Source organism: Mugil cephalus, chromosome 16, assembly GCF_022458985.1.
Source record: "Mugil cephalus isolate CIBA_MC_2020 chromosome 16, CIBA_Mcephalus_1.1, whole genome shotgun sequence".
In the NCBI taxonomy this organism is placed as follows: domain Eukaryota; kingdom Metazoa; phylum Chordata; class Actinopteri; order Mugiliformes; family Mugilidae; genus Mugil; species Mugil cephalus.
Window position 1 is genome coordinate 3,913,857 of NC_061785.1, and position 27,944 is coordinate 3,941,800.

The window sequence follows — 27,944 nt, forward strand, 5'->3', positions numbered from 1 at the left end:
AAAATTGCTTTCATGTCGTTTTTATCTAACTTCTTTATATTTTATATTGCGTGGCTTCATTGTGCGATGTCGTTGCAGAGGAAAGCATGTCTCCTTACCAGGGACATGACAACAACACTTGACTCGTGTTTTTTTTTTTTTGTTTGTTTTTTTTGTGGATGCTGCCCCCTGCTGTCCGAAAGTGTTCATTACAAAAACACAAAGACGCTGCTGTCAGGGCATCAAAATTAAAATTTCATGGCGTTTCATTCTCTGTTCTAGAGCTACTCAGTTCTGGTTCTTCACTTATCTCAGTGCTCGGATGAAGAACAACCTCCCACCACCCCCCCATGTGCAGTTACCCCCCTGTGGAAGGTACAAGCGTTTGCTTTTATAAGATGCGTGGACTACACAAAGCTCCCCTCTGCACAAATACACAAAAGCCTAACAACTCTGCGTTGTTTACAAGGGGAAATAAACAAAGGCACAGCATGAATGCACAATGACCACAGTCCACTCAGCCAAGGACTATTCTGAGCAGCACCGTCAACACCTACCTGACTCAGTGGTTTATTTAATGAAAAAGAAACGGGTTGCGTGCGGACGTAGCCCCCGTTTGTCCCTTTGTCCCGTTTTGAGTCTCTTTTGGACGGCGCTCCCACACAGCTGTGTTTAAACTAGAGGAGACATGTTGTAAATGAAGGCACCAGACAGAGCGAAGGGTTATAAATTCATCCAGAATTTATTATTAAATCATACCATACTAAATATAATCTATCACCAAACACACACACACACGCACACACACCCTCTAATGTGTGTTCAAGTAATATTTCACAGAAACAGTCAAATTAAAAAAGTATTAAAGCATAGTTATATATATAAAAAAACCCTTATTAGGTTTGTAAGGCTTACATAGGTCCTGAGACTGTTTACCTCTGATGGAAATACAACACATTGTGCTTACACTACCAGCATTCAAGTCAACTAAACTAATTATATGATGGATATAAATCATGTAAAGAAAAAAAAAAAAAAAAAAAAATCCATCTTATGCAGCGACCACAATATCCTGCTGTACTATGAACAATGATTAATACATGTCACAGTGTCTCTAACCAGAGAGTAATAGGATTATACATCACACATGACTCTAAATAGTGATTGTTGTTGCACAAGTTGTAACTTAATCATTGGGTTTCGCTCTTTTTTTCGCTCCATTTTTGCAATAAAATATTATCTCAGTTTAACAGAATATTCTTTTTCGTGCACAGTCGGGATGAATCTCAAAACCACAGCAGATTAAACGTAAATTCAATCAAGTAAACTCTCAGGGAGGCGTCACACCGTGCCACGTTTGACTTCTTAAGAGAATTTTCAAAAAATAACATATATACTCGCTCTTATAAAATATATGAAAACAGTAACGTGCAAAGTTTCAGTGCCCGGTTACCCTTTAATGTGTGGAATAAAGATCTGTAGCAGGGGCTAATTAGGAGCGCGCACAGTTGTTGCGAGGCGCACAGTTGTTGTGAGGCGGTGGAACGAGAACAGAAACACGAGTGTGCGAAAAAATAAATGGGATATTAAGCAGCAGTGTGGCGACACTAATGGCCTTCCTCCTCTGGCTGCGTTGCACCCGAGTAAACAGTGTTACAGAGGACTGCAACTGCACCGCAGGAACAGTACGACTTACACACAGACGCAAACATAATAAATTAAGAGCCACTTTACTTGAAATAGAGAATTTTAAAGGGCGTCCTACCAAAAAAAGAAACGCAGATACAAGGTAAAATTGCTTTGAGCACAAAACACACTGTCTTTGCTTTGAAATATTTAAATGAAGGGAGTTAAACGTATCCGCAGACGACTCTTAAAACCTTAATGTCGTCGTTTTGAGTCTGATGATGCTCCTCGTTCTGCTTTAGGCCCTTGAATTAAGTGAGAAGTCATCATTACACAAGCAGTCATTGTGCTGATTGTCAGCCGATGATGCGTTGTCTCCGCCCCCCAGCATAGACTAACAGCATCGCACTAGTTTTTTTATTTTTTGCATCATAGAAAAGGTTGTTTTTAGACTGCTGAGAATTAAGGCGGCATCTTAGGTAAATCCCCAAGAACGCTAACGTCATATTCGCGTGCATGTGCACCCGAGGCTGCTGGCTACTGATCAGCTACGTTAAAGGGGAAAAGGGGGAGGGGCTAAACTTCACTACGTAAGGCACTTCAAAGACATCATTGTAGAAAAGGGAAAAGGAAAATTCATATCATAAATTTGGGTTTTATAAACAGGTGGGAAATCCCTGAGGAAAAGAGTGAATCACACGGCGTGACCATGTGATTTCAAGTCGAAACGCAGCCAATTCAGCTTTTATATTAATTGCAATAAGTCAAATATTTGGAATGGCTTTGTGCAATGCAAATGTTTGCTTGGCATTTTTTACATTTTTTTTTATAACGCGTCATTACAGCACCGATATAGAAAGTAATTTTTGGAGCATTCAAGTACAAACCATAAAATATTGTGATACTTAAAAGAAATATAAATATATATATATGTGTTTTTGAGTATGACACAGTATGAATGGTCCCCATGTAGTAAACCTCTCTACAGCAAAACAAATGGGACTGCGGATATCGTCGATCAAACTGAAATAAATTAATTTGAAGTCCGGCGTGTTTAGACTGCAGCCTCAGTCAAATCCAGATTGCATCCGGAAGGATTTTAAGAACGTGACATTTTGAATAACTGGTTTCAAAACTGATTAAGTTCTCTAACCATGTTCTCAGCATAGACTGTATAAAAACATGGCCGACGCATCTCCACTTCCTCCCATTTGGTCAAACCGACGCTGGTATCCTGGGGATACGGGCACTGCCACTTTTAGAGCTTGGAGCATTGCTGTCCCAAGTACACAGCTTATTCATTTATATTCCTAATCTCACGCTCCCCTCTTCACAGAGCGGTCGTTAGCAACAGCTAGCTACCGAAAACAGAACAGAAAATAAAAGCGGCCATCTAGTGGACCTTAAAAAATAAATACTGGACGTATACGTTAGTGTTTTAATTTTAAGGACCAAGTCTAACCCATTAATATGAGGAGGCGGAGCTTAAACAGCCTGTACTGCAGTTAGTCACTAGGGGGAGCTCTACTTGCTTCGGTTTCACTTTAAAGGAGCTGTCCTGTCCTCCATCTCCTCTATACAGTCCTCATAATGCGACGCATCTTTGTCACAGTGGAAAGCAGTTCATTCAAAATAAAATCAAGCAGAGCAACGTCGTTACTGATAACTACGTTGCACCGTAACGTCCGTTCTGGTCACTTCTGGAAAAATAAATAAAACTGTTGGCTGTTAAGATTTGTGCTTGCAGTCTGAGCAAAGCCTTATAATCAGAGATGTGTATACAAAAATAAATGCATACGATAAATCACACAAGTTGACTCTTATATAGAAGAGACTCTTATAGAATCAACATGTATAGATGCACAGAGTTTAACTCAAACTACCACGAGCTCTTATCTAACCTCTAAATAGACTGGGCCTTTCCATTTACGCTCCCCAAAGAGCCTGAACATCCTCACAGGTCTGCGTGGAGAAAACAAGTAAATCAAGAACATATGATTGCAACAGAAAAGAGTAGAGTAACGTTAAAATGTTATGTGTCCCTTCTCAGCTCTTGCGTGAATTGCTAATCCACTTCCTAAGTGCTATCCCGCTGGTGCTCGCCACGATGAACAGAGCCCCTCCGAGGCTCCACCAGGTGGGCGCGCGGTTAAAGAAAAAGAACTGGAAGATGAAGGCCAGCAGGACGTCCACCGTCCTCATCAGGGACACGGCGCCGGCCTTCTCGATCTGCAGGGCCTTGGTGAGGAAGGTCTGGCCCACGATGCCCAGGACGGCGATCAGCATCAGCAGCCAGCGGTCGCGGCCGCAGGACGGGAGCTTCCACTCCCCGAGGACGGATAAGGCGATGATGCACTCGATCAGGCCGATGACGGCGTAGTACCAGACGGAGAGGTAGTAGTGGACGCTCTTACCCAACTTGCGGAGGATGACGAACGTGAAAGCGGCTCCGATGGCTCCTACAGACAAATCAATGAGTGAACACGCCACAGGACACAGACGCAAAGGTCAGAGCAGCTGATTCATTTCTACGTCGTTATTATTGAATTCCTCATTAGATTATCTGGGTTAATTCAAGCAAAGTACTGTATTAAACTTTTTAGCTTATGTTTCCTGATGTGACCTTTGTGATGATTCAATTTTTTAAAGTCAACTAGACATCAACTAGACCCTGATGACGTTTCAAACAAAAACCCAGTAGAAAGTAATGCTTTGCAACAATAAATATATATATTCTTGACCTGAATAAGTATGCTGAGAATAGACAGCTCATGTGCTACATACTGGGAGCTGATATGTATAGCCTGTATAAAAACAGGCTGCACCTCAGCACCATCTGTAGCATTTAATAGTACTCCACAGCATGTTGTTAGATCAGATAGTGTAACAGGCATTTCTCTGAAGCCTTCTACATGTACTGAAGATTATTTATTTGCAGCCCCTCTTGTTTTTCACTGCGAAAACAGCATTACTAGAACAGCATTACTAGAAAGAAGCATTACTTGAAATTCCATTTTTGCAGTGTTCTAAGTGTATTGTCTGCAGCATTTGCACTATTTTTACTGTTGGCATTGTTTGCACATGCACACCTTATGCTCATTCACTTTTATTGTACTTGTATTTAGTTTGGTGAAGTTGTTAACTGACTGGTGTCCAGAGGACTTTACTGTTCCTCTGCTAGCGTTAGCCGATACATTGCAGTAGCACTTTAGTTGTATTTTAGCACTGACATGTGCGGGCTTCATCTTTAGTGAAGTATTTCCACACACTGGACTCCTCGCCCGTCTTCTAGGAGGCGTCCATGTTGTTCCTGTCATGTGAATTAACCTCCATCCCGTAATAAAGAACTTCAACATTTCCTCCACTCTTCTCCACAGTAAAACTAAAGCCTGATTGCTTCTAGAAATGACTCAAAAACAGGGGACGCTGATGCTGCTGCGAGAGAAAATAAAGCCATTCCCAAAGGAGAACAGAAGAAGTAATTGTTCCATTTGAGACACACTTTGCGGCGCAATTTGGAACGTGGAGCCGCTCTTCCATTTCTAGCTGGGTGACTCAACAAAAATACATGTTTGCAAGTCAGAAACTGGCGAAGAATCACGACTTTGCCACTAACCTCTCAATTACTGCTGGCTTGAAAGTTCTAGCTGCACATCTGAGCAGCTCAAACTTTCTTTGCTTGTTAGTGGAGTGGCTTATTTCTCTATTTTAAGACAGGGCTCATAAATCTCTTTCTCAAAAGCTTTTTGAGCACCATGAAAGAGAAGGGCCACGGTTGACTGCGCTACGAGGCTACATAGAGTCAACATGGTAAGCGTGGCAAACATTCTCAACCTCCTGCTTCTCTCCGACTGAATCTTTTACTTCCTATTACAAGTAGTCGTCATCACCTGCGAAGGCGGCAATCGTCCCCTTGATGTGGTTCGAGTAGTTGCCCTCGATGCCGCGGGTGTGATCGCCGAAGAGAAACGGCGGCCGGGCTATGAGGATGACTCCGGTTAGGGTAAAAACGGTGAAGACGCAGTCCCAGATTGTACATTTCTCCTTCAGGAAGATCCAAGCCAGGAGGGAGGTAAAAACTGGATTACTGAAGGGAGAGGGGGGGTCAATGAAAGGAAGGGTTTAACAGAAAAGAAGATAAGATAGGTGGAGATAATATTTAACGAATCGCTGGCACAGAGCAAAGAAGAGATGAGACCAAGTGGAGCAAGGAGAAGGAAATGACTGCAATCAGACAGAATGTGCCCTCAAATATAAGCCACAGTCGGTGGAGTTGTCTCCTCACCTGAACATGATGACGGTGGCGTCCGCCAGCGGCATCTGCTGAACTGCATAGAAGAGCAGGATCATGGCGTTGGAGCCGAGGAAACCCCGAAGCACCAGGTACACGCGTTTCTCCCGGGGACCGAGGAAACCTGTCCTGGAGGAGCAGAGATATGAGGATGACGGATGAATGGATGGCTGAATGGATGGAGGGATGGCTACACTGACTGATAGAAGAAGAAGAAGAAGAATAAGAAGAAGAAGAATGGAGGGAGGGAATATGTGGAGCATAGTCGGTTGTGAAATGACAAACGATGGGATGGCTGAAGAAAGGGGGCAGATTTAGGAAGCGTGGGATGATGATGGATGGATGGATGGATGGATGGATGGGGCTGGAGGGGAACGGGCGGGGGGCGTTTGTGGGAGACGAATTAGTGAAAAGATAAACAGAGGTGAATAGATGGATGGATGAGTGGGTGGGGTGGTGGGGAATCTAGTTTCAGCTCTGTTTAAAACATGATTCTCAAGTTATAGAAACATCCTGGTGAAATACAACAATCCGGCATAACATTATGACCGCCATGCTAATATTGCACAGTCATCACAGAGTGGACATGGGCGTGTCTGAGGGTCATCCCACGGATAGAAAGAGAGAAAAGGCTTGAAAACAAGGAGAGCATAACTGTCAGGGACATGTGCTTCCTCACTGCTCTCAATCAACTCACCACCCAAGAAACTGTTGGTTTAGAAACGAAAAAAAAAAAAAAAGATGATATAAAGCGTGCACAAAGGGTGTCAGACATACGGCCCGATGAGTTTACAAAGTGTGAAAATGACATTAGACATTAACTGCGAATGTTCACTAAAAGTTACTGCTATTTCTAAATTTACCACTAGGGGTCGATCTTTTTTAGTCAGTCATTTGCAAGCACATGAGAAAAAAAATCAGACTTAAGCGCATGTAAACACGTTGCTCTGACTAAAATCAGTGTTCTCCTTATTTGACTAAGACAGATAATGCAAATGGAAATCATTCATCTCCAGCATGTATACGTGTTAATCAGACTTTAACTGGACAACATGTGTGCGCCTGCTGCACAACCGCTGCACTGGTGTATGAGCCCAGAACATAAACATCCAAAAGGCCGGTCACAGAGGAAGAAGAAGATAAACAGAGCTTGTAGAAAAACCACCTGAGAGATAGCGCCCTCTTATCTGCACCATAAGTAGTGCGCACATTATGTACGAGATTAAAAAGCTGAACTATTATCTATCTGGTTGTTGTTTGCAATGCTGGTCTGCAGCATGAATGACTGTTGTTAATTATACGACGTAACAGGTCAACCAGAAAAAGGGGCCATATTAACCCGATGAAAAGACACATATCGCCACCTAGTGTGGAGGAGGACGACATGTTCCTGTCAGTTATTTGATTTTCTCTGTTGCACGTTAAATGGGACATGGACCACATTCAGAAACTACACTCTTTGTCCCAAGCAATTTCTGGTGGTTTTACCCACAGAGGTTTCCTATTTAAACCTCAACTTCCCACTAGTCTCTCAGAAATGAAGAAGCTAGTTGCCCTTATCAGATGCCTTTTGGATTACCATGACCTGGATGACTGAGAGCCTTCACAGACATATCAAACAATAGTACACTTTTTAATCTTATCTGGTGCAGATAAGATGGCGCTATCCCTCAGACGTTTCCTCTACCGGCTCTGTTTACCTTCTTCTTCTTCTTCTGTGTTCTGTTCCAGTGCAGCGGTTGTGGAGCATGCGCACACGCATTATCCTGTGAGTAGGGCGATTAAGGCATATACATGTCGGAGAAAACCGAATTCCAATCGCATTATCTGGGTGTCTTAATCGAATAAGCAGAACTCAGATTTTGGTCGGAGTAACGTGTTTACATGCACTTAAGTTGTCTAGTTAAAGTCCAATTAAGGCAATAATTTGTTTTTTTCACGTGCATGTAAACATACTGACTCAGTGTTGTGGATATTACGCGACACTGAGACAAAGAACTAAGCCAAAAATTGGACTAAATATAAACATTTCCATAATGTAGTTATTCTCTTTGTACTAAAACAAAAGGAAACCTCTGTCGTCATTTATAGGTCATCATGTTATTATGTAACCGGTCCCCTAGAGAACAAACTGGGCTGTTTCTGTTTTCCAAAAGCGAAACGTTTCAAAAGGAACTGGACTTGTAGAGTTTTGTTTGCCCATCACAAACTTGCCTGACTTGTTTCTGTAAGAACCAGATACTGGCGCAACTAATTTCAACTTGATCTTACAGAAACTAGTCAGGCAAGTTTCTGATGGGGTTTTTTCCCCACAGAGTTTCCTATTTAACCCTCAAACTTCCTCCAGTCCCTTAGAACTGAAGAAGCTACTCGGATGAAACATCTTTTCGATACTCTATAAGTCCATTTGCTTTTTTTTTGGGTTACCATGACCTGGATGACTGAGAACCTTCACAGACACATGATTGTGTAGACGTATGTGCACCCCTTGTTTTTAGCCCTATTTGTGTCATAATGAACACGTGTAACTCTTCAACCTGTCATTAAAGTCGCGCTTACTTGTAATAGATGAGTAACGGCGCAACGAAGACTATCTGGAAGAAGCAACGTATGGCGCTGATCTCTATGGCGTGGAGTCCCTGGATGGTTTTCACCAAGAGGGCAATGACGGAGAAGAAGACTGTGGACAGGAAGGCGTAGAACAAACCAATGCCGGGACATTTCTTTGGTTTCTCTGGGCCTGTAGAGAAAAAAAAAAAAGGATCAGGGGAAGATAAATAAGAGACAGAGAGCTGAATAATCATGCTTATTTTCATTTCATAGGATAAAGAACCTGAAACCGAGAGTACATGTTATTGAACACCATGAGGCCTGGGTAAAACTTCAGATACAAAATAAAAAAAAAAATAAAAAAACTCCTCACAAACAAAGGATCTGCCAAAGACCGTGGTGTAGTGTTTGCAGATGCTGTCTGTGGAAAAACAAACCGAGATGCTTACTGAGATTGCATTTCTACCTGGGGTTACGCAGGCATCTTTTATTGTACTAACCATTCCATCTATCAAATACAGTGTTTGCTCTCTCACGCTTGGACAAAGAACGAAGGCGTGGGTGGATATGTAGCATTTGTGTTGTCATATCATAACTGTCACGTTTGTTTGTGTATAGTTTTTCTTTTATTTCCCCCCCAACAGGCCTGTAAACAGTAATTTGAAGAGATAATACGCTTTATTATTTGTACTAGTGGCCTCCTCTTTCAGGGACCACAAAGCACAACTGACAAGGAGAGTAAACTTTACAAACAAAACCTTCAAGGTTTCAAGGCTAAAACTATTTTAGTTATATTTTCCTATGATTTCCATGTCACGTGACTTACTTGTTAATTGGAACAGGATTTAATTTATGAGCCTGACTCGTGTGGTGGCCTGTTACTTTAAAAGTGCACAGTCATCCATCCTCTTACGTGCCGCTCCAGTAACACAACAGTGTAACAACAGCTCCAAATGCTCCCCTTTGTTTCAGTGCAAAGAAGATACTTTGGGAAAATGAAACCGAAGTAAAAGTTTTACAAAAACCTTTTCTGAACAGTGTGTGTGTCAACACAGCACGCTTTTAAAACAGAAGGCTACACAGTTAGCAACCAAACTGTTGATATGTGAGGAGCAGTGACGTGAGCAGCGGGAATGACATTATAATCGTTAACAGCACAGTGATAAGGAAAATGTGTTTTACCTTGGAACCTGATATTTAAATAACCTGTATCTATATTGGAGGCCAATTTAACATTCAAATTATAATTTTACTACTGTTTTTTTTTAAATAATAATTAAACTGAACATCTTAGGTAGGATGAAAGTACCTTTTAACACATTTTTACTTATTGTAACCATTTACCTCTGTTATACTGTGATTACTTTGGATTAATTTGTTTTTTAAGCATCTTACATCTTATTTTTATTCTTTATTTTCATATATTTTTTCCATATATTGCTTTATTCTATTACCTATTTGACTGTTACTTTTTTGGGCAACAACACCAACAAAACCATTTCTTTGAAGGATTAATAAAGTTTTCTGATTCTGCCCTCCTCCGAGCCAATAGGTTAATATCAGCCACGTGACGTCGCCCATCGCCTGATGGATTACGACGTTACGCGGTTGTGTAACGCAACGCAGGAAGTTAACTTTGAGTTTGCGTTTTGTAGTCGTTGCAAAGTCGAACCGCGACGCGCAAGCGAGGACGCGCGCGGGTTGTCACGCTTATATCAATTAGTTCGTTTTTAAAAACGCGTGCGCTCGAGTCTAACCTTCACGTGCGCCTCCTTCCCGGGATGCGGGCTCGCGTCTGACGCAAAAGGACGGCAGGCACAGCGTTTTCCCCTCGCTGCTTTCCGCTGGGATCTCGCCTCCTCTCACTTCCTCCTCTTCCTCCTCCTCATCATCGTTATTAGCGTCCCCGTTAACCCACGACACGCGGCTGTCACTTAGCAAATGAATCCTCCCCGCCGTCGCTCCGTCGTCGTCGCCGCCGCCGCCGCCGCCGGGTGTTTGGTGGCGCGTGTCCGCTCCGTGAAACTCCACCGTCGCGTCGCCCTCTCCGGACGGAGCCCGCTCGCAGTGGTGGTTGCAGTCGCCCATGGATGTAAGGAAGATGAGACGGCCGGGCCGGGCGGCAGCATGCCTCGATGTGTGTCCTCGTCCTGAGTGACTGAGACTGGAGGACGAGGTTAATGAGTAACCTCGGCGGCAGGAGGACGCGGTGACTCCCGGTGCGCTAGTTGCTTTACCCACGTGGGGGCAGACGTGAACACACAAACCCAGTTCCTCTGCTGGGCAGCTAAAAGATGAGGCAATCCATCCAAAAAAAAAAAAACAAAAAAAAACAAAAAAACAATCACGCCCATAGTGAGGTTTGGTACACGTGCCAAAACATTAGAGACGCTAGGGAACGCATTCATTTCTTATGATTAACATTTTTTTAGTTTCATTATTTCAACAGCAACAATAATAGGAACACTTCCCATTCACAGCTGCTATACTACAGCTACACTGGCTGCATTAATGATGATGAAAGAATAAAATAGAATGCAAAATAATAAAAGACAATCAACAAAAACAGACACAGAAGACACGTCCATACAAGGCTGATACAGCAAATCAATAAAATAAGTACGGCAACAAAAGAGACATTTTGTTAACGAATAGAAAGACTACAAATAAAACACAAAAAAATAAAAAGGAAGTAACAAGCATTTTCAGATTCCACACTATCTAAAGACGTGCATCTCTCCACTAAAAACCCTTTTCAGGAGCCCTTTAAGAATTTTAAGTATTTGTCCCACTTTGCTTCATAAAGGTCTAATCTACCCAGTTGTTTATATGACAGGGAATGAATTCTTTATTTTATTTTCCGTCATCAGGAGATGAAGAGAGAGAACTTAACTGGTCAAAGTGCACAAAGTCACAAAAGTCACAATCACTCCAGGTCGTATTGTTCTTGAGAAATCGCAGTTGTAACACGGTTAAAAAAATAAGAAGTTGGTGGTTTTGTCAGCTGTGTTTGTTGAATCCTATAATGAGTTTTATCAGTGAAACCGCAAGAAAACAACTTATTGCATCATGCAGCATTTACTCAGAGCTCTGACTGGTTCAAACAGATGCTGCTGTCCCCTCTTCAAGAGTAAAATAATAAAATATGACTTTACCTTCATTGATTTGGACACTTGCAGTATTATTAAGCTCTTGTCCAAGTCCTTCACTCTCCCCGTTTCAAACACAGATTTCATTTCTATAATTTCTGGCAGATTTCCAAGATTCAACACTGCCACATGTGAGCATAAAGAACGGTCACACTACAAGATATTTAAACGTCTCAGACTCTCAATCACTCAGCTGATGTGGAGAAGCTTTGAATTTTGCAGTTTCATTAGAATCATTAGAATAAATATTGAATTATACGAACCTGTGACCCCCACTGCTCGAATGCAACATCCTGTTCTCCTGTGCCTTGTTTAATGAAAAATACTTACCGGAAAAACGATATTAGAAGAGATTGAATGGTTTAGCCATTATTAAATGATCATGTGTTCCATTAAACACCCCGTATGTTCCTAACAAGAGCGGCGGAATAATGGACAAAGGCAGTTACTTCCTTTTTTCTGTTTCAATCTCTACTACACTACAACGTACCGGTTTGTATTCCTCCCTCAGATGGATTTGGCTCCTGTTTGAAGTTTTCTTTTGTGTCTAAGGTGTAAAAGTGAAGGAGGATTCAAAAGTGGTGCTGGCAAGTTCAACAAAATCAAAGAAGAAAGCGTTTAAATCCACCCTCACGACTCTTCGTGACTGTAATTCAACTGTACGATCATTTTTTTTTCAAAGATGTAGTTAAACAGAAAAGCTGTTTCTGTTACTTATCCTTTCTAAATGTCAAAATAATAAGAAACACGTGTCTTTACAACATCGTACAGTTACATAGTCCTGCTACACAACTGAACCAACAGTTAATTTAAACAGATGCTCAATACCACAACCTTCATAAAGCTAAGAGTTAGATGGACATGTACCTAATGACCTGGTAATTCTGTGTATGTTGGCTCACATTCTTCTTTACGTGTAATTATAAGACACATTAAAGCTTTGCGATTCTTAAACGTGCACAAATTCAGCCATAATTCTAACTTTTTTTTAAGCTCGGACAAACAATTAAAGACTCCAGATGTGAGACTGTAGCGTTTTATTACCGCTGTACATAAAATACAATTAGCAAGACGACGGCGAAGGAGCTGGACACCGTCATCTGTCCTCACCTAACTAGATCAGACTGACACAAATCTATACGAGGAAGGAAGTAGCATGTTACACTGCATTTAAGGAGACGCTCTGTCTCCGCTATACTCTAAACTCTACAGGCCATCTATAAAAAATAAAACACAGAGTGTGGTCTGCTCTACGTACAAAAACCATAAATTACACAGTATTGTAAACATTATATTTGGCACATTGTTGTCAGTGGAGTTGTTAGTCGCTATCGATTTTTTTATTTTTTTTTTTGTGTGTGTGTCCGAATAGGAGGAGCGCGTGAATGCACAGGTAGCGCGTGCCGCCACAGTGGTCGGCTTTTAGGGGCTGAGTAAAGAGACAACAATGGGTTTTTGTCGATCGGGGGAGAAAAGGGGCAAGAGTGCAGTGAAAGAGACAGGGGCAGGGCGGCACAGTGGGACGCTTCTAGTAAGTCATTCATCAGAAATCCATCGCAGAACGCGCTCTTGCTCAGCCGACGGGGCGGAGGATGTTTATATCCTGGGTTTCTCACAGTGTTTCCTGGATTTTTTTTTATTTTATAAATAAAAAAAACACAGATAGCTGCCAAAACAATGGATGGAAACTGATTTTACCTGCATTTGGTTGGAAACTAGTATTATTTTCAAGCTCTTGTCTAAGTCCTTAACTCGTCCTGTGTCAAACGTAGATTAGATTTCGATGTGAAAACTTTCTGGCAGATTTATACGATGAGATTTAAATGTCTGGGTCTCCTCTCAGCTGTAATATTTGCAGCTTCATTAGAAAATAGCAAATTAACCGATGACCTAGGGCTGGGCGGTATATCGGTTCAGACTTGTACCAAAAAAAAGGTGCTGTGTAGGTTTTTTCGAGTTTTTAGGGTGACTAGATGTCCCTGGTTTTTGGGGACAGCCCCCGTTTAGCATGACATGTCCCCCCGTCTAAAGCTGTCCCTGAAAACGTCCCCAATTTTAGCCTTTTATGAATGAGATAAAAAATGTTGCGCACAGACTACAGTTATTACGGTAGCTGGTTGCGCTGCTATTGACATCACAGACATATCAGTTTAAATATGTTTAAATATGAATAAATATGTCAAAATAAATTAAACCGTTATTGTCCCTGTTTCTTCTTTTCATCTTGATAACATTTATTTATTTATTTTTATGTCTGAGCTGTAAATGTCCCCAGATTTCCACATCAGCAGGCAGTGCTAACACGGGGCCACGCAAACTAGTGTGGGATAACTCATCATGACAGTAAAATAGCCCACCCTTAGTCAATCTACTGCATTAATTCCTCTCTCAACCAGTAGAAAATGTTGTGAACACAAAAAAATGACTGTGATACTGTCAGAATTTTAGAAAATACCGCCCAGACCTAGGATGAAACCCACTGCCCGGACGTAACATCCCATTCTCAATAAACTCTTTTAATCTAGAGTTAATGCCTTGTTTAATAAAAAAAATAATAATACATTATTATTATCAGAAAAGGTTTTATGGTTTAGCCATTATTAAATCCCATACGTTCCTATCAAACTCTACAAAATCAGTTACTTCAATTCTGGTTTTGCCTTTTTTTTCCTGAAAGAGAATATGCTTTTGAAATGGAGAATAAGATATGGAGAATCCCAGATTGTAAGAAAAAACTGTGAAAGTACATGTTGATTGAAATGGGCTAGCTGCAGTGGGTTAGCAAATATTTTCAGTGTCAAAATTGGGAATTACGTCATATCTTTGTGAAACTCAAAGATCCTAGCCAATCATTTAATTACAGGCTAAGCTAACCTCCTAGTGCTCCTCCTGCTTGAGAGTTTCATTTTGTTTCTAAGGTGGGAAAGGGACGGTGGATTCAAAACGGGGCCAAGAAGTTCAACAAAATCACAGAAGAAAGCGTCTAAATGGAACCGGGGTCGACGACGCGTTTAGTTACTCAAATCGATCATGAGATGTTCGTAAATCTGAGTTTTCCCCTTGAAGCTGGACGCGAACAGGAACACCCGGTTGTCAATGGAGACCACGGAAAATCCCCGAGGAGCCTGGATATTCAGCTCCTGAGATGGGACAAACTGGCTCCTCTTGGTGTCCCATTGGTAGAGCTGTGTCAGTGAATAATCGCTGCCCAAGATGGCGTACTGCCAGTTGCCGATGGAGACGGGCTGGAACACCATAGAGCCGCGGGAAGGAAATGTCTGGACCTCCTTGAACATGGCGCCGTCCCAGCGCATCACCTTGGAGTCCCCGATGAATCTTGTCAAGCATATAAACAGATCACCTTTGAAAAAGGACAAAGATTGAGGGGACTCTTTAGTTTCCACATTGAGCCACTAAATCTGGACCTGGAGTGGGAGCTTACAAAAACAGTTTATGTAATTCTGCTGCTAATAGGTGAGCTGCCCTTTAAGAGAGGAGAAGGGCTGATAATGTTGCACAGCAGTGATTTATGGGCAGATTTTATGGAAGCGGCGCTGCCTCTTTCTGTCGTCCAAATGAAAGCCTCTGATATGATGTGCTGTGCAGTAAGGACACAGATTTCAACAAAATATAAGTCATGTGATTCCACAGTGAAGAAAAATGTTGGCCCTGATTCAAAGTTCTCTAACGAACTAAAGACACACTCCAGACTAAGTGAATTTTAGAATTAAAAACTAAATAATGGGACACCAGTTAATTCTGATTTGTAGGGTTGGAAATAACTTGCAGCATGGACACACATACACCCATCAGCCACAACATTATGACCACTAACTTGAGAAGTAAATGACATTTAAACCATTTAAAGGTTCTGCTGGGAAACCTTTGGACCTGGCATTCATTTCTGTGGATGTTACTTAGACATGCAGCACTCACCTAGGCCAGACCAGACACCCCCACCCTATAGCAATGACACTCCTTGATGGCAGCAGTCGTTTACATGTACAGCTTAATGTTCAAAATTCGACTTTCTGAATGCAATCCTTGTTCACATGAAACGGAGAAAATTGAATAACTGACAGGAACATGTCTTCCTCCTCCACACTAGGTGGCGATATATGTCCTGTCAGTGGGTTAATACGTTCCCCTGTCCGGTTGACCTAATACGTCATAAACAAGAGTAGTTCATGCAGCAGACCGGCATTTCAAACAAGTCTTTTTTAATCTTGTACATAATGTGCGCACTACTTATGGTGCAGATAAGATGGCGCTATCCCTCAGGTGGTTCTTCTACAGGCTCTATTTACCTCCTTCTTCTATACCAATACAAGCACTAATCTATGGGATAATCAAGAGAGGCCACAAAGAAGACCCAGAGACCCCCACTAATACACCCTCAGAAGGCCCATGTCCGTTCTCTGATGAGTCACAAGGGAGACCTACACAATATCAGGACTTTGGTCATAATATTATGCCTGATCGACGTGTACGGCTCCAGCTCTCACCTTTGACCCGAAAGTGCTTGATGGAGAAGACGTCCTCCATATCTGGTATGTCCGTCCTGCGGTCGAACTGTTTCTGGTTCCTGCTCCACTGGTACACAACAGGTCTCTGGGAGCTGCTGGACAAAATCAGGTGGGGTTTGTTGGCGATCTCTAGATATTCCACATCCGTGTCCCGGTACCACGGGTGCAGCGACTGGTGGGAGTAGAAGCCATTACCGTTCCATTTGTACACCGTCGTGGAGCCAGCCTACGAGAGGACGTGTACAAAAACAACAGTTCAACTATTTGAAACATGTCCACGGTTGTGCTCAACAGCGTAGCGATAACGACAGCTGGACAAAAATTAAAGAGTAAATTGCAAATTTGAAGGTATGGAGCCAAGCACAAATGAGTGTTTGTGTGTGTGCCCAAGTGTCCCTAAGCATATGTGAGAGCATATGCGAGCATTTGGCATTACAAGGCTAATCAGCGGGAGCAGACGCAAGCCGACATGCTGCAGAGAAGGACGTCGAGGAAAGGACTGGCTGACAGGGTGGAAATAGTAGCTTAGGGAATGACTGTCCCTAAAGGGGTTGGACGCAATGACAGAAAAAAAAACCTATCCAATAATTTAACATTGAATACAGTAGCTTTGTGGCTTCTGATTTTACAAGTCTACTATAACTAACTGCACCGATAAGAAAAAGCCAAACCTTTGAGCTGTCAGCGATGACGAAGAACGACTCCCCATCGATCATGAAGGTCTCAATGTCGTTGGGTTTGCGGATCTTCAGGATGTCGATGTCCTGGATCTTGATGAACTTGTTGGCGGAGGTGTCACGTTTGTAAATGTGCGAGCCCCCGAACAACTGGGCAACGATGACAAAGAGGTGGTTGTCGATCACCATGGGCTTGCAGACGACGGTGGAGGTGCCTAAGCAGGAGACATCAGGAGTATCAGACAGTCAGCTGGTATTTTAAGGGTTTCTACCCAACGCTGGCGGAAAAAGTAGAGTTCAAGTGGAGTTAGTAGAAAATAATCCAGAAAAACTCTTTAAGGAAGCATCAGCAAGATGAAATGAAGTAAATATTGTGGTTTGACAGTTTAAGTTGGAGCTTACAGTAAGTTACTGCTATTGTGTGCAACATTTATTGGAGTGGTCTCCAAGCTTTGGTCTTCAAAGTGCCACTGTATAGATGTTCATAATTAATAATTAAAGGCACAGAGAAGAAAATCTTTTCCAGACTTTCCATCATTGTTAGCTTTCTGGCAATATAGATTATTTCCATTTTTTACCATATCCAGAAATTAAATGTCTTTTGTTAAAAACTGCCAATATGTTTTTGGACCAAACAGTTGCGGGGACTCACTGAGAGCAACATATCATGAAAGGTTTTCTTTTGTATTTGCACTTGCACCACCACAAGGAGTTTTACATGTGACAATAGGTTGAAACAACGTTCACAGACGACACACAACATCATACAATAGCATAACATATTGGCTAGATAAGGCCTGGAATGCATTGTCGGTACATTTCTCAATGATTTCCCTTTTTTTTTTTTAAGGCTTCTTTTTACCAAATATTTACACAAGTTGACCAATCAACTAAGTCTGGACCAGTCGCCGTACGTTTACTACTGGAAGTTTCTACAAGTTCTGACTGTCCTGATGGGAAATACGAAGACAAGGGGATAAGAACACATTTATAACTATTTCGATTAAAATGCAGGAAACGACACATTGTAGTACAACTATTCACAGTGACGCTGCTTCTTGCTGCTACGTCGTCTAAAATTGGTCGTGTGATTTGGACGCACCAGGACGTCCATCGACTCCAGGGGGTTGAGAAGGAAATATTACATTTTACTTGTTATTCAAACTCACTTTGAATGGTGTCGTACGTCCTGAAGGTCATCTCCACATGATCCCATTCCAGGAAACTGCAGGTGCCGGCAAATGGCTGAGCAAACACGACGTACTGTTCTTGACCAAATGTGAAGGCCTCCACCGAAATGGACTCGAACTTCAGGGACTGATAGGAGGCGAACTCTGAAAACCACAACACAGCAATTAAAAGGCTAATCAATCCATTCATACCCACAGCTTGTGGCGCACCTTTTTTACTCTTTCATTAATTTCTTGGCAGGAAGCACGAAGACTTGTCCTCCTTCTGGGACCAAAGGGTGGTCAAGAAGAAGTTAGCTGCAAACTTTTAGCTCATGCCCTCAGGATGGTGTTTTAAAGCTCCATCTAGGAAAACAAATTGTCATTCCAGATCTTTTATCCCCTCTGCTATTAGACTTTTAAATCCAAATCCGTCCATGTGGTTCATTCCCACATGGACGTTGATAAGAGGACACCTGCATGTTTTCTCTGACAGTGTTAGCATGGTTTGTGTAGGCATGGCGCACTGCTTATTGCTGTCACACTGAATTGCCTTCGGGACAAATAAAGTTGCATTGAACTGATACCTGCTGTGATGCAGTCGAAGGAGTGCGGCATCAGGTCATTGATCTTCTTGCCCTGGTTGATGGGTGGGCCGCTGCAGTAGATCTGGTCCAGGGTGGCGTTGGTGTGATGCATCCACTCCACCAGCCACTTGAGCTTGCAGTCACAGATCAGGTTGTTGCCTCGCAGATCCCTGCGACGCACCAACGGATCCCACCGTCAGTTTAAACTTCCAAAATATCACCCATATGTTCTTTCTGAAAACAGTTTGAGCACTGATCTTGGTGTTTCCTGTTGCTGTTGTGTTTTGTACTTACTGCTCTGCCCTCTGTCTCTCCTCCACTTGGGTGCACTTCAGGCTAACAAAGCCACAACACAAGTGTGTCCTATCTCCGGAGTAGCCTCTGCTCATCACCCACACTCAGCCCGAATACCTATTAACCTTGGCTGAGTGTATTGAATCCACAGACACAGGCATTATTCCGCTTGATTGTGTCAGTGCGACCGAAGCCAGGATCAAGCTCTTTTCTCTGTAATTGACTTGTTTACCATTCACACTGACACCCTGGCATCCGAACCCAAGCTTTCCTCTTCTCCCCTTTAGATTCGCATCTTCTAGCTTTTATATATTCAAAGGCAGTCCTCTTCTTTTTCATTATTTTCCTAGTGAGGGAATTTCTCTCGTTTTTTTTTTTCCTTCAGCACTGTGACCTCGTAATATCATTTAATACCATTTAAGAAAAGACAGAGGAATGAACCGATCAGCCGTAACATTATAACCAGGGGGAGTAAATAACATTTAAACCGTCCCGTGACAGTTCAGGGCTCTGCTGGGAAATGTTTGGACCTGGCATTCATTCATGTGGATGTTACTTAGACATGAAGCACCAACCTGGACCAGACCAGGCCCCCACCACTCCACAGCAATGACACTCCCCCAGGCGCACACACAAAAACACTTAACTCAAAAAAACAAACAAAAAAAACGCATCACATCTGTTTTGGAGGCCTACACAATATTAGGAAGGTGGTCATAATCTTACGGCTGATTGTTCTACATTGTATATATATATACGCGCGTAAGGATGAATGAAATGTACAGCACAGACTCACACTTTGGTCAGAGCATCCATGCCTTTGAAAACATCTTTGGGCAGCGTCTCCAGGTTGTTGTACGCCAAACTCCTATTCAAAAGAGAGCAAAACAACTACAGTGATTGAATTAGACTTTAAACCAAACCACTTCAATGTATTTAATACTTTTCATCATTTTCTTTTAGTCAGATGGACCAAGACAGAGTAAAATAAACAGGGGCGAACAATCCCACTGGGTACATGGAGGTCAGGTGATGATGTTCTAATAATGATGTTCTCTGCAGACTGAGTTCAGTGTTTAATTTCCTGGTCATGTTTTTTAAACACCTTAAACCGTGATGTGCTTTTCAGGTGGATTTCATCGTTGCCAGCCAGTTTAAAAATAGACCCGGAGACATTTCATTTCGTGAGCCGAAACAGATGGCGACGTGAATGAAACGAAAACGTCAGCATAATTCATAAATCTGCATTATTTATATGTGAGAGTCGATTCTCCGGGGGAGAAGAGAGACCGTTTCACTTTGAGTTTGTGCAAGAGTGTACTCTCCAGACAGATGGGGAGAGTTAGAGCGGAGTGGTCAGGACTCCAACAGGACTCCTGCTTCTGCCCTTAAATAATGGATTTTATGTGAGTGTGTGTGATGCATTTAAAAGGCCCTTTAAAACCGCACATATTTGTCTCTTTCTGGGTTAGAAATGTTGGTAAATCTTTGTATTTTTTTTTTTTTTTTTTATACTTTATGCAGTCCCCGACCGATGAATAGCCAGCAGCGTTGGCCTTTTTATTTATTTAGCCTTTATTTAACTAGGAAAAGATTAAAAATCTCCTTTTCATGAGGGACCTGGCGAAGAAAAGCAGCCGTGCATCCAAAACACGACAGAGAAACAACACACAACACAACAGGAAAACAATTCACACGGAAGTCACTTGATGATGATGCTAAAAGGAAACTACACTAGTTAAAACATGAACAGACAGTTAAATCAGCCTCTAAGACCTTCAACATGGGTTTAAAAACATCAAATGAGACCCACTCCTCACGTTTTAGATCATTTTGGAACATATCCCAGGAAGAAGAAGCATTTTTCTGTTGTGTTCTTCTTTTGGAGCAGGTAGCAGTAAGACGTCCATGTCTATTAACATAGCGTTCTGCAGTGTTTGCACCAAGACGTAGTGAAACAAGACACTCAAAGTCAAAAACTGCTTCTTACTCGTGTCATCAGTGAAAGTTCAAATATGTAGCGTCTGTACTTGATCACACCAATATCAAAATAACACAGGAATATTACAAGCTTTCTGACTTAGACCTTGGTAATATCATATTTGAAACTGAGTCCAGCACTACAGACTTCAGAAATACAACACATCTATGTGGCTCGGTGTCACATTTCATATCTCCATGAGCGGCCAAAAACTCCACCACATAGTAGAGGTTGGACAAGCTCAGATTTATTTTTTAACTGCTGTGTGATGAAAGTCAAGTGGACACCGACTAGTCTCTGATGATGAAAACACAGCAGAAAGTAATGAAATCTATATTCTTGACCTGAACACATACTGAATGCTGAGGACAGAGAGCTCATGTGCTACATACTGTGAGCTGCAGAGATGTATAGCCTGTATAAAAACAGGCTGCAGGCCTAATAGTGCCCCACAGAGTGTTGTTAGATGGGAGAGTGTAGCAGCTAAAGGTCTAATAACTTCATCAAATAGCTGATGTGCAGCCTCCTTCTCTTTGTTACCACAGGACGTTTGGTGAAGTTGTTACTGACTGATGTCCAGCTAATATGGGCTTTATCTTTAGTGAAGTATTTCCAAACACTTGATGGTTGAATGTTGTTTATTCTCTGTTTCGGTATAAATAATCTAATGACATCTTCGATAGAAACGCCACACTGCCTTTCCACAGTCTGCCTTCTCATATAAGGCTGTAAAACGAGCTCGGTGCTAATCTGACAACCTGCACAAGTTATGTAGAAGCAAAATTAAAAAAATATATATATAATAATTTAAAAATATGGTGAAGTACACTGCTGCTGTCATGTTTTTCTTTTTTCTTTTTTTATAAATGGTCGGTGGAGTGGCCTCAACTTTATTAACTCTCTTAAAGAACATACCAATGCTAATGCTATGCTAATATTTAAAATATACCCTGTGATCTCTGATGTACTTTTGCTGATATTAACATTTTGTTGATATTGAATCTGAAATTACCAGGCACCTTTTTTTTTTTTACTTCACACATTACATTAGTAGCACATTTTAGATTGCATTTTGTGCATAGTGTTTGTGTGTTTTTGTGCAGTGTTTGTAGCGTGGTGTCGCAGGCATCTCTGTATGTCCTGTGGGTCTGTGTTGGATGCTGTTTTGTATTTTTATTTTTGGACTACAGATGGAAATTAGCTTTCTGCTAAATCTGATGCACACATCTATTCATGTAAATGACACTGTTTAATGTATGTGCATATTGTCCATAAACCAGTTGCTAACACCTCTGCACTGCTACTTAAGAAGGAATGTTTAATGTGGGATTGAATACGGTTCAGGATGTGTCTGACCCCTTCTAAAAGGAACAGAAAGGAATAGATATAATTTTAGCATCATGTATAATCTCGGGCCTTTCTCTTACATCAGTCATGTTAGAATTCACGTTGACCTATTTTATTTACTCTTACTGCTCCGTAGTAAGATGAGTGTGGAAACATGACGTGGGGCCGACTCATACACCGTGATGAGGAACACTCAAGTGAGCTGCATGAACTCAAAATATTCTGGGAACAACCTGTTTGAGAGCCAGAGACAGAGAGGGACATTATAGGTCACTGGGTTTAAGGTTTCAGGACAGCTATGTTTAGACTTGACCTACAGATCACTCACGTTCTCCGCTATCTTTTGGCAAGCTATCCAGATCGTTAAAGATGTTGTTTGGCTTCACCTTGCATTCCTTCCTTTCTGTTTATATCTTAGTTTAGATTCAGTACATTACAGATGTATGTTCTCTGTCTGCCTTAGTCATGACACTCCCAACACACACACATATATAATGTATATTATCTACAGTATATCCCATCAGTTTACATTCGTTTTCAGCATGTGTGCAACATTCAAAGAATAAAACCCTTCATTTTTACGGCCTAAAACACGTGAGCACTGATTGCAATGAAACATCCAGATCTGATCCTGCAACTGGATCCAGCTGACACCTTCACACAGACAGTCAGTCACCTTGGGAACTGACCACTGGCAGCAGCTCTTCTGCCTACCTTTGCATTGCAGACAGTGGCAAAGTGATACAGTGACAGAGAGGGGAAACTGATGTGCAGTTTTATTTAATGCTTGGTAAATATAAAAAAAACAAAGAAAACAAGATACTTACAGATGTATCAGTGCTTTGAGGCCGCGGAAGGCGTGCGGGGATATGGATGCAATCTTGTTGTTTTCAATGAATCTGTGAAAGAGAAGTTTTTTATTATTAACACTTTGACACACTCCACTAATCCCACACAAGTCTCACTACAGGGCCACCTTTATGTGACCCTTTAGGAAAGTCCACATCTCTTCAACAGGTGGTCCACGACCCCTAGGGGGTCCGCAGAGGTACTGCAAATGGGGAGAGGGGGCGCAAAAATCTTTGGTTGATTAGACATTTTTGTATATGTTTATTTCAAATTTTCCCCCACAAATGAAAATTTCTTTAAATGCACATTAACATGAATCCAACATATTTTAGTAAAGGGATAAAATGACATCATCTTTCATTCAGCGATACAGGAGCTGCCTCAACAGCCAAACTTTCACACAGAGCACCACACCAGACCTGTCAATCTAAGCCTCCTGCACACAGTAGGCCCCGCCCCTATTGCTGCTGAGCCAATCACGGGGCTGCATATTGCATGTCTGCATATTACACCTGACTCTGTCAGGTTCCACGCAATTGGCCAGGACCTAATGTTTATGTCATGTATGTTTAGTGTATTATGTGAATTATTTGAATAACTTAATATTATTAATAATTCTCCACATTAGTGGAGACATCTGTGTGGGTGAAACTTCTGGTGCATACATGCCAGTATTCATTTTTTTTTTTTTTTTTTTTTTGTTATAGAGGAATGAGTTCCCTTTTGCTGGTTACTATGGGGACATTTCTCAAATTTGATTGCATTTAAAAAAATATATAAACCTGTGTGCTATGTAAAAAAAATGCACCCCTCTAACAGTTGTCATGACTGGAAAAATAAGCTACAGAGATAAATTTTAAGACGTGGGACCACGGGGATTGATTAGCGTTTGGAACCAGCCTCAAGTGGCCATTTGAGAACTGCAGTTTTTTTGTTGTTTTTTAATTTTTTTAAGAGTTTGCGTCTAGAAAAGGCCGACAAGAAACAGAAAGCAGACTTTTCTCTGAGTTTTCTCTTTGCAAAAGGAGAAGAAAGTAAAGGGAAACCCAGTATGTCTTCTTTAACCGTTTGTACTCACAGGTATTCCAGGTGTGGTAAACCAAGAAATGCATCCTCGTCAATTAGGTCAAAAGAGTTTGCTGTGAACAACCTGTAAAGAAAGAACAAACAAATACTTTATTCTACATCTTTTTAAGTTCCCACGGCATTTGCACGTCACAAACCTTGAACTCCTTCCTCCAAAATAGCAATAAAGTTGATTTTGGTTGTTCAGGATTATAACTAACTCTGCTACTGTATGCTTAATATCTGTTTACTCAAACTGAGATTAATGTTTTTACAGGCATTTTCTTACACCATTGACAGAAAATAAATAAATAAAAAATGCAACTCTGTCACAGCAACGGATAAAAGGCTCATTCAGCATTTTCCACCCCCACGGCGTACGGTCAGAGGATGAACGGGATGAATAAAACCGAGAGATTTCTGAACAAAGGAGGGAAACGCTCACCTCCTCCCACTTATATTTGAGTCACTGGTCGTATCACAAACTTGCAGAGTTGTGTCCAACAAGAGGATATTGTGCAATTTGCCTCATCGACACAAAAAATCAGAGGGTGAGGACTTGAAAGGATTTAATTCGACATAAATCCAGCAGAATGGAGGTGGAAATAAAGAACTGATTCTCTAACATGGCTTCTTCCTTGGCGTTTCCTGTCCTGCTTTACTTCCTGTCTGTTAGAGTTTTAGTCTAACGATGTCTCCTCCACCCTCAGCCCATGTGTGTATATACAGTATGGATATAATCCGTGGTCAAGTCATCTGCTTAGTAACAGGTTTGTCCAGTGTCTTTTCTCTATTTTTAATGTATTTCCCCAGTTTCTGGATTTCGTGTTTTGGATGTTTCCTGCCTCTCATGAGTGTTTTTCGTCCCAGAGTTTCCAGGTTTTTATTATGATTCATCATTTCCTGCTTGTGTCCTGCGTTTTTGGTCCTACTTGCCACTTAACGACAGAACATTTAAACAAAGGTTTCATCCATAATTCAGTTCTCAGTTTCAGCTTCAGTTCCCCGTGGGAACGTCACACCTGACAGCAAAGATAAAGCAATGAAAATATTGTAAATGTAGGGTGCACTTGAGCCGAGACGGGCTTTGTTTTAGGCGGGCTTTGTTTTAGGGATCTAAAATGCTGCTGAGCCTGTCATTACTTGGCATCCTTCCTCCTCCCTCCTCCTCCCCTCCTGTCTGCTTCCCCAATTTGGAGGAAAGCCAACCACCGTTGTCTGCAGGTAAGTGCACTCACTGTGGGCGAGGCCGTTTCAATCAAACCAAATTTATGATTTTTCCTCAATATGTCTCGGGTAGACTGTAATTCAGTTTAAGATTGTGCACCACCATCGTTGGACCAAAGATAAACTATCTAAGAGTAATATTGAACCTACATGATGATGCAAACAAGCTCCCACACATTTGTGTTGGTCATGTCCCAAACTATATTTGGATTCTTCTTTTTGAAGACGTGTTCGAGACCATATAGGAAAATAGTCGACCCATCTCTATTAATCTCACCGTTTAGTAAATATTCCTCTACAGTGGGCTACAATGTAAATATGATGAAGAAGGTTTATTTTATCTGAAGGATTCTACATCCAGTGGATTAAAGAAGTTAAGTGAATCATTAGAGGGTCCACCAGGAAACTGAATGCCACTTGGTTAGTCATTTATTTCCTTTAATAAAGATACGTACGCTACTGACGTGACCCATGTGTTTTGTTCTGTTTTCTCTCACTCATCTTCTAACTTTTCTATGCCTTTGTGTGCAAGTTGCTAAATCTGTGTACGCTTGCATTTACAGATTTAGTTTTGTTTTACTTTTTCTTTCTCTGCAGTCCAGTATTTGGGAGTCGGGGAGAGTTGTGAGGACTGGACAGGACTGTTCACTGTGGTTTGTTCTACAAAGAACTTAAACTAAAAAGAAGAGGATGTTAACAGTGTGAAATACCAAGAATTCATCTCGGGACCTTGTTCTTACTGCCACTAAGTCCGGACACGGCTACCCTTTACCTCCAGAGCGCTGACCACGTTGATTAAGTAGCACTTTAATTGAGGTTAGAAAGTCACCTTCGCAGTAAATAACCTCTCCTTCCCTTCCCTCAGTTAAATTTACCCTCTGTCTGCTCCCAAGCTTCGCCCCTCTCATGCCCCAACCCTACATCCTCCTACATTTACGCGTCACGACGGAGCCGAGAGAAGATGTTTGCAGAGCCCCGTCTTTGTTGGGCCCCTGCGATGTGGACATAACGATGTCAGCTGTGTTACTAAGTGAAGCTGAGAAGATATGTGCGCGTCTGTTAGTTCTCGGCTGAAAAGAAGTGTTTATCTACCCAACACACACACACACACACACTGTTCCTCTTTTCAACCCCTGCTGTTAGTTGATGTAGCCATGTGGTCTATTGCATAATCCCGACACCATTACAGAGAATCCCTCTTTAAATCTGCATATTAGCCTCTGTGCATACAAGTCCTCTGGGGATGCAGGTCCTCATTGTTTAAGTACAAAGCAAGATAGATAGATAGATAGATAGATAGATAGATAGATAGATACTCACAGTAGTTGCAAGGCAGGTGTATGAACAAAGCTTCCTGCACTGATTTCATTGAATCCTGACTTGACAAAAGACCTGAATAAATAAAGGCAGATGAAAAAAAAAAACAAAAACACAGATGAGACAGTCACAGAGCATAAGCTTTCTGACAGTTCACAGCAGGATTACATTTGGCACAATGGCACCTATCTACAAGTCTATTCGGTACTCACAGTGAAAAGACGTCGGGTGGGAAGGAGTGAGGCACCGATCGGACATTCTCACACAGGGCATTATCTTTGGTGCAGGTGCATCCCGTGGGGCATCTGGGCTGCCTCACTCTCCGTCCGTCAGATGAGACCAAGCTGACAGCGGCGACGCAAACCAGGAGCGTCCATCCTCCTCTCCATCCCGCTCTGCCCGGGTATCCCATTCCCTCAGCACATGCAACTTCTAGGCTACAAATCCCCTAACACTTTCTGAATGCAGTTTTTTTTTTTTTTTTTTTTTTTTTTTAATGTCCTTTCAAACCGATGTTTCTGTCTTGTTTGTTTTTTAGAAGCAGGCGCCCTGACGCAGCCTGGCGTCTATGCTCCTCGCTCTCAATGGGAAGGCATCAGTCCAGAGGATTTGTTCGGCAAGGGGCAGGATTATAAATCAGACGGGACACGGGAGCAGAAAACATTTTCGATGTTTTAGTAAAAAAAAAAAAAAAAAAGGGAAATGATCTGATCCCCGAAAAGTAGGCTAAAAACCGTCACTGCGTTTCTTGTCGCTCCGCCGCTTCTAAAGAAGTTGAAGACTAAAATGCTGCGGGCATGAAAGAAAGAAAAAACAGAGAGAGATGGAGGACACAGACAGAGAGGGGGGGAGAGGCCCCAAGGTGCGCTTTTTTTCTTTCTTTTTCTTTTTTTTTTTTATCAGGACTGCCAGCTATTATTTATGCGCGCTTCAGAGCCGTGCATGGTTAATGGGAAGAGCCTATTCATGAGGAGCGAATGCACCTGCCCCGCTCATTCAAATGCTGCCTCTTTTCTTCTTCTTCCTCCCCGCTTTGGCATAATAGCGACATTGATGGGAAGGAAACAAAACAAACCCAAAAGATGCGTTTATAGCCTACCATGGTTAAAAAAATAAATCCTATCATATATATATATAAAATGTAATAAAAGCATGATTTTGTTTATATTGCTTATATTATGTCATTCAATAAATTAAATAGAATTTCATAGAAAAATAGTATTATTGTAGATTTTCTTTTTTACATCTTTTTAGATGTTCTTTTAAAAGTGATGCAATATATTAAATAAAATGAGCATAAAATATGACAT

At 41.7% G+C, this 27,944-nt stretch overlaps 2 protein-coding genes across 2 annotated transcripts; both read right to left on the reverse strand.

The window, feature by feature from the left end:
* Positions 1–702: 702 nt before the first annotated feature.
* On the reverse strand, positions 703–13,754 carry slc35g1 (solute carrier family 35 member G1). Its single transcript, XM_047608554.1, has 5 exons — positions 10,204–13,754; positions 8,456–8,636; positions 5,891–6,025; positions 5,496–5,692; positions 703–4,064 (listed from the first exon to the last, which is right to left on the reverse strand). Exons 1-5 carry the CDS (start codon positions 10,532–10,534, stop codon positions 3,652–3,654), a joined length of 1,257 nt encoding a protein of 418 aa, XP_047464510.1. The 5' UTR covers positions 10,535–13,754; the 3' UTR covers positions 703–3,651.
* Positions 13,755–13,782: 28 nt separating this feature from the next.
* lgi1b (leucine-rich, glioma inactivated 1b) lies at positions 13,783–27,656 on the reverse strand. The gene is made up of 10 exons (XM_047608555.1): positions 26,847–27,656; positions 26,638–26,709; positions 24,104–24,175; positions 23,004–23,075; positions 19,645–19,716; positions 18,555–18,724; positions 17,968–18,132; positions 16,793–17,013; positions 16,101–16,347; positions 13,783–14,956 (listed from the first exon to the last, which is right to left on the reverse strand). The coding sequence occupies exons 1-10, from the start codon at positions 27,044–27,046 to the stop codon at positions 14,607–14,609; spliced, it is 1,641 nt and encodes a 546-aa protein (XP_047464511.1). The 5' UTR covers positions 27,047–27,656; the 3' UTR covers positions 13,783–14,606.
* Positions 27,657–27,944: the final 288 nt, after the last annotated feature.

What these genes read in the sequence shown, in the direction of transcription:
- slc35g1 (XM_047608554.1), bottom strand. Translation starts at nt 10,534, where the DNA reads ATGGGCGACTGCAACCACCACTGCGAGCGGGCTCCGTCCGGAGAGGGC. An exon ending in CCGTTACTCATCTATTACAA is followed by an intron (nt 6,026 to 8,455) that starts GTAAGCGCGACT and finishes CTGCTCCTCCAG; the next exon opens with GACAGGTTTCCTCGGTCCCC. An exon ending in GACGATTGCCGCCTTCGCAG is followed by an intron (nt 4,065 to 5,495) that starts GTGATGACGACT and finishes ATTTGTCTGTAG; the next exon opens with GAGCCATCGGAGCCGCTTTC.
- lgi1b (XM_047608555.1), bottom strand. Translation starts at nt 27,046, where the DNA reads ATGGGATACCCGGGCAGAGCGGGATGGAGAGGAGGATGGACGCTCCTG. An exon ending in ATGGATGCTCTGACCAAAGT is followed by an intron (nt 18,725 to 19,644) that starts GTGAGTCTGTGC and finishes GGTGCGTCGCAG; the next exon opens with GGATCTGCGAGGCAACAACC. An exon ending in CTTCGACTGCATCACAGCAG is followed by an intron (nt 18,133 to 18,554) that starts GTATCAGTTCAA and finishes TGTGGTTTTCAG; the next exon opens with AGTTCGCCTCCTATCAGTCC.